The sequence below is a fragment of the Sebastes fasciatus genome, chromosome 16 (genome assembly GCF_043250625.1).
Source record: "Sebastes fasciatus isolate fSebFas1 chromosome 16, fSebFas1.pri, whole genome shotgun sequence".
Lineage (NCBI taxonomy): Eukaryota > Metazoa > Chordata > Actinopteri > Perciformes > Sebastidae > Sebastes > Sebastes fasciatus.
This window is the reverse complement of record NC_133810.1, coordinates 8613983-8632593: the sequence shown is the minus strand read 5'-3', so window position 1 is coordinate 8632593 and position 18611 is coordinate 8613983. Positions and strand designations below refer to the sequence as shown.

At 42.1% G+C, this 18611-nt stretch overlaps 1 protein-coding gene across 9 annotated transcripts in view; it reads right to left on the bottom strand.

Annotated features, from left to right (window-relative positions):
• rapgef6 (Rap guanine nucleotide exchange factor (GEF) 6) overlaps positions 1-18611 on the bottom strand; it is a 164159-nt gene that overhangs the window by 95097 nt on the left and 50451 nt on the right. For 5 of the 9 annotated variants that reach the window (XM_074610889.1, XM_074610892.1, XM_074610895.1 and 2 more), the window contains 3 exons: positions 12313-12382; positions 4259-4402; positions 3003-3020 (listed from right to left, as the gene is read on the bottom strand). In XM_074610889.1, coding sequence (XP_074466990.1) covers positions 3003-3020; positions 4259-4402; positions 12313-12382 — 232 coding nt within the window. Of the gene's footprint in view, positions 1-3002; positions 3021-4237; positions 5135-12312; positions 12383-18611 lie in introns of those variants that run through there. The other 4 variants (XM_074610890.1, XM_074610894.1, XM_074610897.1 and 1 more) reach the window with 2 other exon arrangements.

Genomic DNA, 18611 nt, shown 5'->3' with positions numbered 1-18611 from the left:
GCTGTAAAAGCCCTTCCAGCAGGTTTCCCCTGCAGGGCAAATGAGGTGATGGGTTCATCTATCTATCTGCTAGTCCAGTGAGAGAAAGACAGGAACCCGGCGAGGCATCTGATGTCTTAATGAAGTGACTTCCACTGTGTGCATGTGTCTGTTTCAGTGCAACGCGTTACGAGTGTGTGTGTGTGGTATGAGTCATTCGTGGTCTGTCATGGTAGTGCGAGTATGCAAAGGATCTTGTGTCTCGCGTCCTGCTGGAAGAGGAATCAGGTTTCTGGATCGATGAGAATCAATCACAAGCAGAGTCATCGCAGAGAATACAAGATGAAAAGAATAAAGGTTGGTAAGGCTCTAGCAAGCTCAGTTTTAAAGCTAGAGTGAAGATATTGGCATCATAGGAAACTAGAAAACCTAAGGAATCCATTGGTGACATTCATGTCATACTAGCTTGTAGAGAAAGAGGCTAAATAACGCTCCAAATTTGCACTAAATTTTGGCGAGGAAAAACTGGCATGGCCATTTTCAAAGGGGTCCCTTGACCTCTGACCTCAAGATATGTGAATGAAAATGGGTTCTACGGGTACCCACGAGTCTCCCCTTTACAGACATGTCCACTTTATGATAATCACATGCAGTTTGGGGCAAGTCATAGTCAAATCAGCACACTGACACACTGATAGATGTTGTTGCCTGTTGTTGCTTGAGTTTGCCCTGTATATTTTTATGCTAAATGCAGTACCTGTGAGGGTTTCTGGAAAATATTTGTCATTGTTTTGTGTTGTTAATTGATTTCCAATAATAAATACATACATACATTTGCATAAAGCATATTTGCCCAGTCCCAAGTTGATAAGAGCATTAAATACTTGACACATCTCCCTTTAGGGTAGAGACAGATACAGATACAAAAATGTGCTATTAATTTGCAATTAATCCCGATTAACTATGAACATCCATGCAATTAATCGCAATAAAATATTTTAATAGATCGACAGTCTTAAAAATAATAAAATAAAGCTTGTTGTAATCAGCAGTTTGTCCTTCTCTGCCTCTAAAAATCAAGGAAAAACACACCCAGCAGGCCTATACTCATTGGTGTGATTTGTAGGTAGAAGCTGTATTGTCTACACGCTACATTTTCTTCCTCTCCCTGCACCATGTTTTACAGCAGGACTCTTCTCAATTCACAGCTTCAGGAACTTTCATTCACTCCAGAGCGAGCCATTAAGAAAGAGCGAGACACACCAGACACTGGAGCACACCAGTGATAATGGATTACTGATGTTATTATGGTTCAATAAGGCCTCTAAACAACATCCTCTGATCCACTGCCAGAAAAAGTGCTCTCTTTGAGTATGTATGTGTGTGTGTGTATGAACAATATAATAACATCCACCCATTACCATTAGATCATCACAAATGGGCGACCCCCATAGAAACACTGAAACAAGTAATGAGAAATCACACTGAGTGTCTATACAAACACAATGCCCCGTGCTGTAACCAGTTATATGCCTTGTTGGTTTATTAAATACAGAAAGAGGGAATGTATTTAACTGGTCAAATGATCAATCAATCAATCAATAAACCAATTACTTATTAAAGCATTTAAGTGAACAATCGTACCTTCATCCACACCGCAGCAGACAACGCTTGAACTTGAAAATTCAAAGTCTGCACAACCTGGACTCTACTTCAGAGATTTGTTTGAGCATTTTCTCATCATTATTTTTGCAGAGATATGTCTCAGCATGCTAACATTCATACAGATACAGTGAAAGGATGATCTTTGCCATTTTAAAAAGCGCCACATTTTTTACTACAAGGCTATTTCAGTGCCGTGTGTGTGATTGCAGTTCTTCTCTGTGCCGTAGGAAGGTGCAAAGAAAGCTCTGGCACTTAGCAAGTATGTGTTACAATGTATTATTTATTTTTCTAATCCATTTGTAACATTTGAGAGAAAAAATTATTTCTCAGTTCAGTGCTACTATTTCCATTTATTACTGCTTATTCTTTGTTTTTTTAAGTGTCATTTTTAACTTTATTTAATATTTTACAATGGTTTTTTTTGCACAGTACAGCACAGTTACTACTGTACTACAACATTTTATAAATAATTACTATTGCATCATCTTGGACCAGGACGATATAGCATTTCCCTACACAGTATAGGGATTGATTTGATTTTTATAATACGTTGTGATGGCTGTTTCAGCAATCACCTAACCGCCAAGAGTACACTAGATGTTCAGAGAGATACAGCAGCTCTGGTGTCTCAGGACTGTCCTCGACCAAAGAAGTTCTTAGTCGTTAGATGTTGTCGACTAATAGATTCGTTGATTTAAACGACAGATCTGTAAAGTTTCTCCACAAAGAATCACACAAAAGCACCACTTTAAATCTTGTGTTTACCAGAGATGTGCTCATAAGCCATCCAGCATGACTTACTAATCGACTAAAGAAATCTTTTATTGACCAAAACGGCCGATTAGTTAACTGATCGACAAAAAGGGGACAGCCCAATGTCTCACAAATGATCAAATCACAAGACAAACCACATGTTTATAATTTCTCTTTCAGGGGATATGTTCCTCTGAGCCAAATCTGAGGGAAAACCAAAAAATGTCGCCGTCAAGTGTCGCCTCCAACCTGTCTCTGTCCCGTCAGGTTTAAATGTCACAATTAAATGCCTCGTCCTCCATTTGTTAACCAGTCCGTTGTTGTTCCCAGCATGCATCTGTTTATTCCACAGTTAGCCCCCTTCCTATCTGCCACCCACAGTGACAGTAGACAGCAGTGCTTGCATGTGTGTGGCCCGCCTCTAAATTACCCCCTTTCCCCCGACACTCACTGTGTCTAAACAACAGGTGCCTACACCAGAAGTGACTCACATTCGAACACAACACACACACGTACGCCAGACACATCAACAGGAAAAAAAAACCTTGATAGATTTGAAAACACTGCACAAGACGGAGCAGATTCATTTTTGTAATTTGTCCTACCTGGTTGTTGACATAATCCTGAAGACATCAGCAGAAACATGAAAAGGGAAGAGAGAGAAACAGTAAGCAAACTGTGTGTTTGTGGTGAGAGTAAAAACGGGAACAGGGCAGTCTAGCACATCATATTCTTCAATCTCATTTAATAATAGAAGAGTGAGCATGTCAAGGGCCCCATTCAATCACTTAAAGGGATAGTCCGGGTGTTTTGAAGTGGGATTGTATGAGGTACTTATCCATAGTCAGTGTATTACCTACAGCAGATGACTAATATAATTATCTGTATTTCCAGGACATTCACACCGTTTTTTTTCTTTTCTTCCTGCTTCTTTGTGCTTCGCTAACACATCGGAGTGCCTTTTACATAACAAATGCAGTCACAAAATATAATGTGGTGGGATTCGGGGAGGCTGGAGGCAAGAAATGTAATTTTATAAAAAAGTGGAACAATCACCGAGAGACTATACGGTGCCACGCCGGGTCGGCAGAGGACACTTTAAGCTCTCCAATAAGCCCCTTTGTAACACCCAAGGGAGCTTTATATGAGCTGGGGAGAGAGTGTGTGTGTGTGTGTGTGTGTGTGTGTGTGTGTGTGTGAGCTGAAGTTTGTGCGCCTTTGTGTGGCGAAGCGTGGCTTTTAGTGATTAGTCACAACTGTAACTGACACACGGCTGCCCTCAGTGATCCTATCAGTGGGAGGGAAACTACACACACACACACACACACACACACACTCAAGACTTTCAATACTTTGCCTTACATTACTTATAATGTTTTTGTTTTTTACGTTGTCTGTAAGCACTTAAAGATTTTGACGATTGTTCTGTACCACTGGGCAATAAATATAAAATGTGAAAAAGCTTTTTACACCATCTTTCTTATCATATTTTTAACAGAAAACCTTGATCTTTGCAGACCATACCGTTCTGGTAGGAAATATTACAGAAAGAGTAGCAGGATTTAACAAGTAGAAGCTGTGGACACTTTCCAACTTGTGCCATCTGCCGCTGCCGAGACTACTAGCACTAATTAGTCAGGATGTCAGCAGGTTTCAGGAAATCTGACTTTAAATTCTACCGAGAATTCAAACCTAAACCAGCTATGTATGTTCAGTAAGAGGAATCAAATATTAAGGGGCATAAAGTGTAATTGGGTTTGGATGAGTTCACACTTTCTTACTGTTTTACATGAATCTAAAAAGTGAACATGCAGAGCAGAAAAGTCTGTCATTGTGCTACTGGTGATGGTGTTCCTCCTACCGTGTTGTAGCCGGCGGGTTCTTGGCCGTCTGTGATGAGTTCCCGCTCTCCCCTGGGGTTGACTCTCCTGAAGCGCCGTCTGGACCTCCGTTGGGAACCGTCTCTCTGCAGAAAACCGTCGTCCCCCTCGCTGCCGTTATCCACCTGCAACACACAGTCGACACCCTCCTCAGAATAGAAGCTTCTACGGGATTCGCACCGACAACCTTCAGGTGTGTGGGGACAGCCGGAGGACTGAGAGGACGGCTCAGAGCTGCTCCGTTTTAGCAGGTCAGACTTTTGGACATTGGGACCCGAGTTTAATTCCAAGTTTGGGTTCTCAATTTCTGATTTCTGGTTCTTATAATCCAAGTTTTGGGTCTTATGTTCCGTTAAGTTCTGATCTGCTTCATGCCCTGGATCTTCTGCGATCTGGCCCTGCTCTTCTAGCGGCTCCTGGTTGAACATCCAGTTCTTCCAGAGCGCAGAGAGCCGGTGCCAGCGGAGAGCACTCATCCGGACGCGAGGACGGTATCAGAACAACGCATAAAAGCAGGAAATACCACGGGAGGGGAGAAACAAAAAGAGCAGGGAAACACTTCTAGACAATCGATAAATAGAAGTGTTGAGTCAAAATCTTAAAAAAGAAAGATCCAAAAGTCCTGAGGGATCCTGCAACATTTACATCCTCTGGTGCGAGCATCCACAACGAAAGAAAGAAAAGAACCAAATTAAATGAACAAACAAGTGGATTGACAATGAGGAGAAACAATCCAAGGCTGCGAGAGTTGTCCTCTTCTGAGAGCCGGAGAGTTCAAGACAGAGTTCAGCTGCTCAACACGTTGCACACTGACAGACTAACTCACATGCTCGCTCTATCTCTCTATCTCGCTGTCTGAGACACGCGCTCAGAGCATCACTGAGCCCACAGTTTCCTCCAGGAAACCGTAAATACACAAATATCCTCGCCAGGCAGAAAAGAAAAAAACAGCATAGCACAGATTCCGGCCATACAATTCATTCCCCAAAGGCTTTTAGTGGCGGTCTGTTGTTACGGGGAGGAATTTGTTTTCTTTCTCCATTGCATAATGTTAAGTGAGTCAACAGCCTTACTATGTCAGTAATGAGGATATTTTTAAGAGATTCTGAATATGTTGAGACCTTGAGGAGGACATGCTTTGATTCTGCAAGACAAGTTGTATCCTTTTTTATTTTTATCTTGCTTTAACTTGTCTTTTATTTACTTCTTTTTTATTGAATTTTTTTCTTATACCTGAATATTTTATAATTCTCCTCGCTCAGAGGCCATCCTTACCATAATTACACTAATTTAGGAGCAACAAAAGTCTCACGTTACCGCAGTTTCACAAGCATGTCGGAGAACTACGGTGGCCTTCGCGTAAAAACGCGGAAGGCATTCTGCTAATAGATCCCCCGAAATGTTACACACAGTTTCTTTAACAGTTATAAGTTATAAAAGATAAAAGAGCTAGGCAGGATTTTGGAATGACATCTTTCACAGTCTTTCTACTTGCCCCTTTGAACATACAATGTGGTAATGTGCTTAGTACGAAAGAGTATGATTTCGTCAAAGTGCATGACGCAACAGACAGCGATTTTATAAGTGCCCATTGTTCGTTTTTTCCCCACAAGACCTCGGGTGCAGTCATGTGTATTCACAGCAGCCTCCCATACAGACCCATGATCATCCACCAAAAGTTATGAGGAGATGAGACGAGGGTAAAAGTCTATGAGTTCAAGAACTGCCTTCTAGCTTCCTGTATTCCCACATGCAACACATACAATAACACCCATGACACCTAAAAACCACGAAGAGACTAGGATTATGTCTCTCAAAGGCTAAAACATCACAGAGCCGTTTGATTGAAGACAAATCTCGCACATCGATTAGAAAGCGGCTTTAAAGCGAAACGCACACACGAGAGAGAGACGATGGAACCAAAGATTTTCTGTCACTGTGCTGAAATGGGGACTCAATGGCTGCTCTGGGCTGAAACAGACAGAGGAACAAACCTTATGTGAGGGAGTTCTGCAGAGATATAAAGGATAACTGCTGCATCGTGGGTAGTTTAGCTGTAATGGACTCTGAAACAGATGCGTGAGGGATATGAGTTCAGCTATAAAATACCAAATAAGAGTTGTAAAAGGGGACCGGCGTTGGTATCGATGTGTCGCTTTTCACGGCAAAAAAATGTCATCTTGCCTCGTTTTAACGAGCCTCGCGAGACAGACAGCCTGAAGGTAATGCACACACAGATCTGGGGGGGAGGTTGGAAATGTACGAGACTTTCATGTCCAAGCTGTGTGACCATATAACCATCTTTGTGTCTCACTGCGTACGTGCCTCTCTGGCTGCGTATAGCCCCCATCTATCCCGTGACCACCAGTTCGGTCAGCCATTGAGAGGTCTTGCCTTTATGTTTCGGACTGACTGTCACGGCCGTAATGGGACCGTATTTCCTGTTTCCTCTGTCCATTTAAATGCGTGTGTGACTAACTTCCCATCTGCTCTTCAGTCGGTTTACATTCGTCTCCGTCTATCTGATGGTCTGCATGCCACTCAGCATGCATCATCCTCTTTTGCTCTATTCATTCATTTCTTAATCCCCTCTTCCCACTACTTACTTCCTTTCATTCCCCTGCATTCCCACCGCATTCCCACCGCACACACACACACACACACACACACAAACAGACTCAAAAACAACCCCGCCCTGTCAGTCTGTGAATGTCACCCCTGTCCATCCTGTGACCATAGTCATGACGATAGCCACAAATTACACTCCCTCTACTATTCCCATGGCCCTAATTAGCTGATTGGCTGCAATGCAGTATGACTAGACCACAGTTCCCTCTGCTGCTGTGTGTTTATGCATTTATCAGGAAGTGAGTGTGCAAGCATGTTCATGTTTATTTGTGTTCCTGACAGCTTTTTGCTGTCACTTTTAAAGCCGTTTCACACCGAGCACGGACTTTTTGCTGGAAAAACGCGCACGGAAATTTATAAAAACTGATGATGTGGGTTGTTATTAATGCTTGCACACAGCTGCATAACATTTGTGCGGGGGGGAATATTCAGACGGAGCTCGATTTCTGCCTGCGGAAATATGTTTGACCGGTGAAATCCTTTGTTCCAATTTATCACCGTCAATCTGCATAATAATTAGCCATGTGCTTCTGTTTGTTACACGGAGAGTGTGTATTTTTGAAGCCTTGGAACAATGGTTCGTTTGTTTTCGGGGTAACTGTCGGACGAACGGGCTTTTTAAGGTCTAATGGGACATTTTTCTGACTGTTGGTGTTTTGGAATAACAACGAGCCGTTTCCCTTCTCAACACCCAATAATGTACAACAGACACTACTACCTAAACAACCACATAAAGGACAATATATGGCTTGAGATCGCCCAGCAGCTGGGATACGATGAAGACGGTAATGTAGCTGATATGCACTTGCTAAGATGAGGTAGTCATGATCTGCCAATTTCAAAGACTTACAGTCAGTATTATCATTATTATAGCACATCTGTTTACCCTCCACAGCCGACAACACTCATCACATTAGCGTAGTTCTGTATGTGTATCTCCACCTGTCTATTTGCATATTGCACATTATTCTTTGCATGTATACTATGAACATTTGCCCATTCCTTCTTTAAAATGTTGTCATTCTCTTTGTTTTAAATCACTTTACAGCTCTTAAATACGCAGAATATGTATCGTACATTTCTATTTTATAGCTTAATTTGTGCCGTATTTTCTCTTACTTTGTATATTTTGACTGTTAACACCAAATCAGTTAACTTAATTATGAAAACCTACTTAGCAATAAACCTGTTTCTGATTCAGGCTTCAGCGTATTGTACTTGTTGTTATATACGTCCACTGAGTCTTGATGGACTGCAGACAATTAACAAGGTGGACAAAACAAGGACATACTTGTATATTAATAACAGCCTCTTCATAATCTCATTTCCTGGTTCTCAGACAAAAAATGCAAATGCTTGAAAACAGGCGTGCTCATATGTGTAGACACAGACACAGAACAACACCTCATGTTCTCCCTGAGGCTCCGATCAGCTGATCCCTCTCCTCCTTCCCCCTCCATCAGCACCAACATCTCTCTCTACTCGTCACACAGTGGACGGTTTAATGGCAAGATTAATTCAAATCTGTTCCCTCAGCCACAATCTCTTGTCTTTATTTTATCCATCCATCCATCTGCAACCGCTTATCCCGTTAGGGATAAGCGGTTGCAGATGGATCGCGGGGGGGCTGGAGCCGATCCCAGCCGACATTGGGCGAAGGCAGGGTACACCCTGGACAGGTCGCCAGTCCATCGCAGGGCTGACACATAGAGACAGACAACCATTCACGCTCACACCTACGGGCAATTTAGAGTCCACAATTAACCTAACCTGCATGTCTTTGGACTGTGGGAGGAAACCGGAGTACCCGGAGAAAACCCACGCTAACACGGGGAGAACATGCAAACTCCACACAGAAGGGTCCCAAGCCAGATTCGAACCTGCAACCCTCTAGCTGTGAGGCGCCAGTGCTAACCACTGCACCACCGTGCAGTCTTTATTTTATTTAAAATTAAATTGTACCCTTTATTCCCCCGACAACTGAGTCAACTAGGCTTGTTGGCTCTGTTCCTGCAATGCCCATCTTCACATTCACACAATATCACACACAATCATACCTGGAAAATCATCAGTACTCCCACCACTCCCCTTTACTGTCGCAGTAGCCTCTGAATGGACCCACAGGGGTAGTTTAGGATTAAGTGCCTTGATGAAAGGGCACCTCACTATTAAAACCCTTTTTTCATTGCAGGAACTTTTCCAGGAAAATTATGTTCTGAAGTCCCTGGAACTATTTGGGTGGAGTTTGCAGCCCTGAATGTCGCTGACGGGTCAAACACCAGCCTCAAGGCTGCTACAACAACTCCAGTATTGCATGCATTCGCACAGTGAGCAAGCACTGGAATTTACTCTCATGTTTACTGATGTTTAAGCAAAGATAGACTTACAACGGGTCCCTCTCCTTTCCAGCATCGACAGTTTTTAGAGAGGGATGCACCGATGCAACCTTTTCAGTATCGATCCGATTCCAGTGTTTTTTTAATAAGCTGTATGTCTCACTGTGTGGAAGAGACTGGGATCATTCTTTTATGTGTAAGGCAACATCAGGATTGACTTAAACATTGCTTTCCTAACTTTATAAGGCAAAATCTAACAAATAAACTAGGGCTGTCAAAGTTAAGGTGATAATAGCGTGTCAAAAAATAAATATTAAATCAATGGAACCCGATACCAGATCGGCTCATTGCCACCGATTCAATCCAATCCAGCTATTTGAGTCAGTATTGGATGGATATCAGTATCTCTATTTTTAGACACCACAGTCAAGCAAGCAAGAGCAAAAAACATGATGACTCTGTATCACAGTTGTTGCTTTGTCACTGCTCTGTTAGCAATCTAGTTTATTCAACCGTAACGGTCATTTAGATTCGGTGGTTATGCAAAAAGGGACTTCCTGAGTTTAGTTGCTGCAGCTCCCAGTTTTCTGGGAATATCTGATGAGGGGAGAGGCTACAACGCTCCATTATGTAACTGCTAAATCATCCACGCGCTCTCCATTTCTTTCTTTCTTACTTTCTCTCTTTACAGTCAACAACCCAAACAAATAGCAATCAAACACTGAGTTCTGTGAAGCACTGTGGGTTGCCTCACTTTGCTTGATAATGTTTGGCCACTTACTTACAAACAGGATACAAAAAGTAGGCTGCATGATTAAAGACAAAATTATGGTTGTATTGCAATAATAATAATTGAATAACACAAAAAGTCTAGTGTTTTTAGAATGTTTTTTTTCATGTATACAATATTAAAAGGGAACGTTTTGGGAAATCTACTGGTTGGCTTACTTTCCAAGAGTTACATGAGATGATCAAGACCACTCCCACGTCTGTAAATTATGAATCTACCAACAACAGCTGGCTAACTTAGCTTGGCACAAAGACTGTAAACACGGGGAAACAGCTAGCCTGGCTTTGTCTCTAAAACAGCACCTCTGAAGCGCACTAATTAACATCAATCTGGTTTGTTCAATCTCTACTGAAGTCTAAATATGACAAATCAACAACACATAAGCCACCGTAAAACTACAACATATCGTTTTTACGATTTCAATTGTGTTGATGTGCCCACATTATGAACTGAGTCAACTAAATCTGAACGATATAGTTAAATAATTCAATCATTGGTGAAAAAAGTTTTTCTTTATTCCTCTTTTCTTTTTTTTTTTTCAGCTTCAGAAGAAATAATTAGTTCCTGTATTACAGAGGGATTTTCCCAGTGAAGAACTGCTACTTTCAGAGCGAAACTGGTTAAATCATTATTGTGTTACAACGAGAAGCGATAAAGAGAGAAGCTGACGTTCATTTAAATGAAAATCTTACACATTATTGCCTCAGTTTAAAGTGAGCAGAGTGACAGTCTGTCTGAGGATGATAAGGTTTCATCATTGTTCCCCTGGCTACGGAAATGACAGTTATGTGAGTCGGTACAGTCAGAGCAACAGAAAGCTCAGATGACGGCTTCTTAAAAAACTCTTTCAGGGGACTTCCTGTAACATCTGAGAGTCCTGTGACCTCACAGTTAAAGGTCAAGGATAACAGACAGGTAACGACCAAGAAGCCACAAGGTCAAATCTGTTCAGGGTTTTATATATCCTATTCAGTAACAGTGGAGCTGCTGCTACCTGCTGCTTTTTTGTGTGTAAAACTTTACTGCTCATCCTGTCTTATCCCGTCTGATCCCTCTAGTCCCTCAGACACGGAGACTCAGGAGAGGGAAGATAGGAAAGCAAGGAGGGACTTTAGGGACTTTGTAAGCACTGCGACCTTGTGGAGGCAGACAGAAACACATTTGTATATGCAAAATATGGCACAATAAATGTAAGCTTAAAGTTTAAAGAAAAGTTTTACCAGTAATTATACAGATGTCTAGTCTGTTCTGGCGGTCTATGTATTTGGTGAAAACTACACTGGAAGAGGAAAGAGTTTCTATATGACACTACTATGCCCCTTTTCTGAGGAAAACTTCACGCAATTAATGCACACGTCAATAGATTTTTTCGAAGTGTTGTTTTGGGCAGGAACGTGAATATTAAGTGGCGAAAAAGTGATTTTTTTGGAGGCTGATTTGCTAAGCGTTCACACAGCGAATAAAGGCATCAAGCAATCACGTTGTGCTGAACGAGTTGAGTTGCGCCTATATTTATAAAACAGCAACACGGAGGCTCCGTAGTCCGAACCAGGACGGCAAACTTTACTGCTCCAGGCCAGATCCTCTCCTTCCGTTCTTATCTTTCACAATAAAAGCCTTAGACATATAATATTTGCATGCGAGTATTTCACATTTTCGTCATGCCCCTTGTGTAAAGGCCTTAAGGCCATAAACAACCCATAATGCAACACTTTCTGTAGCTGCTGGTGTTTTTTTTTTAAAGATTTCTTTCCCCTTATTTCATAGGTAACAGTATAGACATGAAACATAATTCATAAAAATAAACAATATAATTCAACCCTCTCTTTTCAAACTTATATCATCTTATGTTTGGGCCAATACGGTATTCAAATATATTATTATATGGTTAATTCAATTTCAGTATTTAGATTGTTCAGGCTTGAACATTGCTACATAATACATAGCTTAATTTTATCAATGGCAACACATCCTGCCAATGAAGCTCGTTTGAATTTGAGATACAGTGCATACAGAGAGAAAGGGGAGGGAGGACACAGAGGGGAAGAACAGAGATGTGGGAGACAGGGAGGAAGAAGGAGAGAGATGAAAGAAAGGGAGTAAAAGGATGAACAAGAGACGAGTACAGCGGGGAAAAGAGGTGATACAGACATCAAATAAAGATGGAAAAACAGGAATAATATCAAAGACAAGGGGAGGTGTGGGAGGATGAAAAGGGGAGGTGCTTGGGAGAGACAGACAAAGAGTGTAAAACAGGGAGAGAGGCGGCGTCTCTACTCACCACAATCATTTCTGACGGCTCCAAAGTGATGCATTCACAGCCTCGTCTGCCCCCCAGCTGCTTGCCAAAACTGTAGAGAGAGCACACACACACACACACACACACAATAAATGTTAAAACAGAAACAAACCAAAGCCAAAGATGAGACAATTCTCTCACACTGACAGAGGCAACAGATGCAGTCAATCACATCTGCCTACCCACGGATGAACTCCGGCAGTAATTGCCCAAATCAAAACTGAGATGTCCTACGATTACATGTAAAACGATACCAAGGGTTCATGTAGATACTTTACATACATGAGAAGTAGCATCTGTTTGGTGTAGTATGTGTTTACATGAAACTAATGTAAACTAAAGGATTGGCTCTACATTCAGACATCTACATTTGGTAAAGACTTCCTGACTGTTATATATTATATTTTGGCCACTTTTTCCATTTCCTAGACAATATATTTAACTATAAAGCCAGAAATCTCTGTCTGTGGATATGTGGGTATTTCCTTCGCACATCTCAAGAACTGTTCATCCGATGGCGGGTGTATTGCTGGGGACCCCAGGGAGTGCTTTGTCAAATTTGGTGCAATTTGGACACACGACACGGTCAACATTAATACATTTTGAATAAACCATCACACAGGATGTACTACTGGATGTATTTAAGTTACCACCAGACTTTTCTTCACTCCCTGGAGTCAACATGAGCGGATAGCCAAACAGACGTAGAATTGAACCAGAGTGTATTTCACCGAATGCGCCTTTTTAGAAATTACCTCCGCTAAGTGTATTTCACCGATGTTTCTGACCGCGAGTAACCGCAACCTGGAAGTGTTACTGTTTTTTTCCCGTGAACCAGAGTGTATTTCACCAGTGTTTCTGAGTTTCTGACCGCGAGTAGCTTGGGTGTGTGATGTAACTTGGTGTGTGATGTAACTATGTCATGGCAGGTGTATTGCTCAGGACCCAATGAAGCAAAGTGTTGAGTGTGAAGTTGTTTGAGCGGTTCTCATGAAGCAAGCAGCAATACCACAGACCAAGCATTCAGCTCGTTTTGAAAGGGGACTGCACTAGTATTATATAACTGAAACATCAGTTCATTTCCAGACAATGTGTGTCAATCAACAGCAATATAAACATTTAACAAGCAAATGACCAAATATAAGACATCATTTCTCACAATGAGAACTATAATCTTCTATAAAACTGTTGGAGGAAAAGGTGCCCTGAAGAGATCCTTTCAGAAAAGCTTTGCCTCCAGTATTTTATGACATTTATAAAGCACTTTTAGTAATTCAACAAACATTTATCTCATCTTTTATCATCGTGGTGGCACTTTAAAGATGAATACATAAAGAGCGAGCTTGTCCTTTTAGAGTTTTATTGCAATAAATAAGGTTTTCAAGAGAGAGATACTGAAGTTCAGATAAGGATACTTGTACATATTTTCACCCTTGGCAGGTATCCTTAAACACACATGTGTTTTGTCTGTAGATTCATGACCTCGTGTTTAGAGTGTCTCTTTCTGCCTCCGTCTGTTGGGAATTAATAGCTGAAGGCTGAACTCTATGACTTTGCTTCTGACAACATTGGCTGGGAAGCCGAACGCTGGCAGGAAGAGAATAAAGGTTTTGACCTGCCAATAAAATCATCTTTCATTGAGAGACATTAGTGGCACGTTTCCACCAAGCAGTCCAGTTCAGTTCCCTTCAGTTTGTTACACATTAGGACGATTATTTTTGTCGTGGATGGTACAAATAGAACCATTCCATTTCTGGTCCCACCTCGTTCGAGGTTTCAAGCCAGCTGAGCCGATACTAGACGGTGGAGTTAAAACACTGCAGACCAGACCAGAGAACTGTCACTAGAGCGACATGGGACATCCTACACAAACCCCCCATTATTAAATAGACAAGCTACCGTTAATAGCGACCGCTATTTTTAATTTACTCTACCCAGATTTCTAAAAATACAAATCGTACACACACAAATACAAGTCGTACAATTGACGTAGTGCATACGTTCCTCCGTTTGGTTGCCGATGAAAGGATTCGGCGAGCGTCCTGTTGAAGACGAGGTCATGGCAGTTTAATGCGCCAATGCTACAGTGATCGGCTGAGAATCCCGCATGCACTGAGAGGGTACTATCCACAGTGGAAACACGGCGTAGAGAAAAGGATCTGATACCAAAAGTGAGTCGAGGTGAACAGAACCGTACCATGCAGTGGAAACCACCTGAGGTCTATCGACTACAGGTAAGAGAGATACCGCAGATTTGTTGCCAACATTCGGTCACCACACATGTCTATGACATGACTCTGCTGGTATTAGAGCAGCACATTATTAAACCAACAGTTTGTGGTGAAGGCCTAACCACTGAAAGAGAGTGTAGATCAATAAAAGCCTTCATGGTTGACACCTCAATATAGCTGTGCACAGTCTGCAGAGACTAACAACAATCAGTGCTTAACCAACTTCATACAGCCACAAAAAATATAATCCTCAGAGAGACATGTTGGGAAATAATACATTTATCTGTTGACTGGTGCCGACATTCATCATTCAGATCGACAGATACGACTGACCACAAACATTTCAGCGTGCATGCTTGAGTGATCTTACAAGCGTTGTTACAACACTGTGTTAATGGTTTTTGCACAGTGTGTGAGTGTGTCTGCAGGCGTCACAGGTTTAGCCCCGGCCGGCTGTTGTGTCCTCTGATAAGCAGGAGGAGAGCAGCTGATGCTGTGGTGAGACCATGTGGGTCACTCTGCTTTACTCCTCACATGGAGATTCTGCATGATGTCTCAGGCCAGTGGTTCCCAACCTGCGGCCTGGGTGCCCCTTAGGGGAGCGCCAAAGATCACAGGGGGAGCCAGGATTTGTCAGCTCTGAGGTTGTCCAAATTAGATTTGCACATTTATAACTAAAATCATAATAACACACTAACAGGATAATATATACAAAAGTCTGCATGTAAAACTATTCAAAAAGAAAAAAGAATAGAATTTATTCGGCAAAGGCGTTTCCATAATCCATCTAACTCTTCTTTGACAACAACCTCAAGCTATCGTAAAAACTTTTTTTCCGTAATTGAGAAAGTTTTGAGTTTTGCCGTTTCCATACAGCTTTTCTAATGCAACACTTTAAAATTTGCATAAAATATGTGAATGGAAACACCATACTTGTTCCCCATAATGTACATGCACAGTGCACGATGTAATGCAACAGACTAAGTGAAGCCCAAACACTCCTCCGCTGCCAGTATACTGTGTTTGAATTTTTAGACGTTTTCTTTCCACGTCTTTGAAAACGGCCTCCCACTGCGAGTGTCTGTTTATGCGTACGGTAATTATGCACGTCTCTGCGTTTCCCATGTAGTGTCTAAGTGTGTGAGAGTGTGAGAGATACCCCGTCTGAGCAGCTCAATCACTGTGTGCGGTGATCCCTGAGAACCGACCGGCCTGTGAACACGTCTCGCTCCCTTTGGCAGGCTAAAAGTGGCGACTCAGCATTGTTTAAGAACTGGAGGAGCGGCTGGTTTTAATTATGGAAGCGTGCTGAGCTGGGAGACGGCCAACTTTCACTCTCACATCTCCTCTCTGGTTACGTTCTCACACCATCTCTCACACGGTCGCTCCCTCTGGTTTCCATTTCTCTTCCTTTTGCCCTTCACCTCCACTAACCTCCCTACCAATCTCTTTACCCTTCCCTTTTTATTCCTCCACTTTTCTCTCTTTTTCCGTCGACCTCCATCCCTCCCACTCCATCCACTTTCATTTATTCATCCTCTCCTTCCTGCTGTTCATCCTCTGCTTCCTTTCTCGTGTCCTGTCCACTTCACGTCTCTCCCTTTTTTTCATTTTATTTTCTCCTCATCTCCATCCTGCATTCCCTTTCATCCTTTCTTTCTCTTCTTACTGTCGGCCTTTCCTCTCTCTTGGCCAAAAAAAAAATGTTTTTCTTTCATCTTATCACTTCCTTAATAACAGTTTCACACCGGCGCCGACGCTCTATACTCTCACAATTTCAGCCTCTTGATTTAATGCTCAGATGAAAGCCTGTCTTCTTAATGTGTTCTGATGATGGAAACAATGATGAAAGTCGGGATGAGCAGTTATTGTTCAGACGGACAGATTTTCTAGGAAACAGTGAAAAGAAGAAGTTGTGAAATCAAAGCTTTGGTGCGTCGCACTGATTTCTTCTAAGGAAAGAGCACAGCGGCTTGAGTCGAAGAAAGCTGCAATTTGGACAAAACTACGACCGTATTGTTGCTGGAAACCTTTCTCATTGTTGCTGAACTGGGGCCAAATTAGCTGTGAGTGGATTTATTTGACGCTTCACTGCCACATGCACTCAGCTGCACCGTGTAACATCCACATGTTCAGACTCAGGATTCCCAGAACAAGGTGAAACAAAGGTTCACCTCAGAGCATCTATCCCTGCTGATACAGCCTCACTGCCTTTTTTGGCAACACAATTAAGGCTAAAAGGATTATATCAGGGTTTCTACAGGAAACTAAATTATTCACTAATATTATACACTTATTATGTTCATAAAGTGCCCTGGTCAGGTGAATCTAGGGACAGTGAAAGCCATTATCCCTTTGTATTGAATGTTCATTGACAAAAAAAAGAAGCACATTAGTCAGGGAGGAACAGAAATGGGTTTCAACACAATGTTTATGCTTTCAACATGTGTACATTGTAGAGGTCAACTGAGTTCGGAGCAGGAAAAAGCTGATTAATTGGCCGATATCTTCTTTACTTCTGCAGAAGCTAAGTCCGCTACTTTTGCATATAGGACGTTTTTATGCAAAAGTACTATTACTAATTATTTTGGACCCCAGTAAATAAACAGCAGTTTGTTTTGTAACTGCATCACTTAATCAAGTCATATTTTACTGACCCTTCTCTCGGGAAATCCTGCTGTTGCTCACCTCCCTGCATTGAGGTCAGAGGTCAGTGTCAGCTGCAGAAAGCATTCATAGAGCTGCGAGGGGTTTACGGTCATCTGTCAGTGACACTTGCCAACACATGATAGGCAACAACACCAGTGAAAAATTCCCCAAATTGTTTCACAAGTTTCTTTAAATATTCTGATTCTGGTTTGATAAAAAACAAAAGCATAAGGTCCTGCCTCACAAAGCCTAGTAAGTTGATAAATAAATACAATGATATTCATATAATGTCCATAAAACAGCTCCCAAATATAACATGAACACCCAGGCGTGCTTTTAAGAGTGCCCAGGGAGGAATGCAGTCTGCTGGGCTCAGAGTTCTCTCACAGCCCTTAGCCTGGAGGTCATCCCGACTCTGACAGATCTCTCCACACTCCACTGAGGCGAGACGCATGGTCCCTGTCAGCGGCGCACAAAGCCTGCCAAGCCCGTCTCCTCACTCTGTGTGTGTGCGTATGTGTGTGTGTATGTATGTGTGTGGTGAAACAAACAAAGGGAGACACACAGTTTGCTATTGATAAAAGGAGCAAGAGGAGATCTATAGTTTGCAGACTGTTGTGCCTACTGTATGTACTGTATGTGGACAAAATAAATAAAATACACCTCAGCGCAGCTTCCTCTTCCTCTGACCTATACTGCATTCCCACAAAAGTAGAAGAATCAACAAACTTGAGTCAACTCATAGTGCGTAATTGAGTTTGTATCCAACAAATAACGCCGTTGTTCCGACTGACTTGAGATCTGATGCATCAGCTGGTGTCTCAGAGGAAATAAGAGACAAACCTCTAAAACCACGCCAAGGCCAAAGCTTTAGTCTGACAAGATAAAAGTGGGGTTGGAGTTTTATGAACTCGTCAAACAAACAAACAAACACTTATTGACCGTGAGTCACGGCTTCAGTGTAGAGAGTTTATTTACTCCTGCACACACAGGAAAAATCCCTGTTGTAGTAGATCTCACTGCACTCCAGCTCTTTGGTTGTTACTCTTCATCTCTGCATGAAATAAAAGAAGATTTATTTGAAATGAACAAACCTGATGAAGCTGATGCAAAACGCGTTGCTTGCACACGACTACTTTGGCATCCCCACTGTAGGACTGATGATTATTTCAAAATCACTACAACAATATGTCTTTATCTTTAACAAAAAACCCTTCAGTGATCTACTCCTCGCGGCAACATTTTGTTGGATGAGCTGTTGGAAAGCTCTTCCCACAGCACTGAAAGCTGTGCCTGTGCTGGATTTCAGCAGGTGATGATTTCTCTCCCCTCTGCAGAAACAAGTTGTTGGCAGACGGGAGAACAGGTTCAGCCCCGGTCCAGTGACAGCTGCAGCGCCCG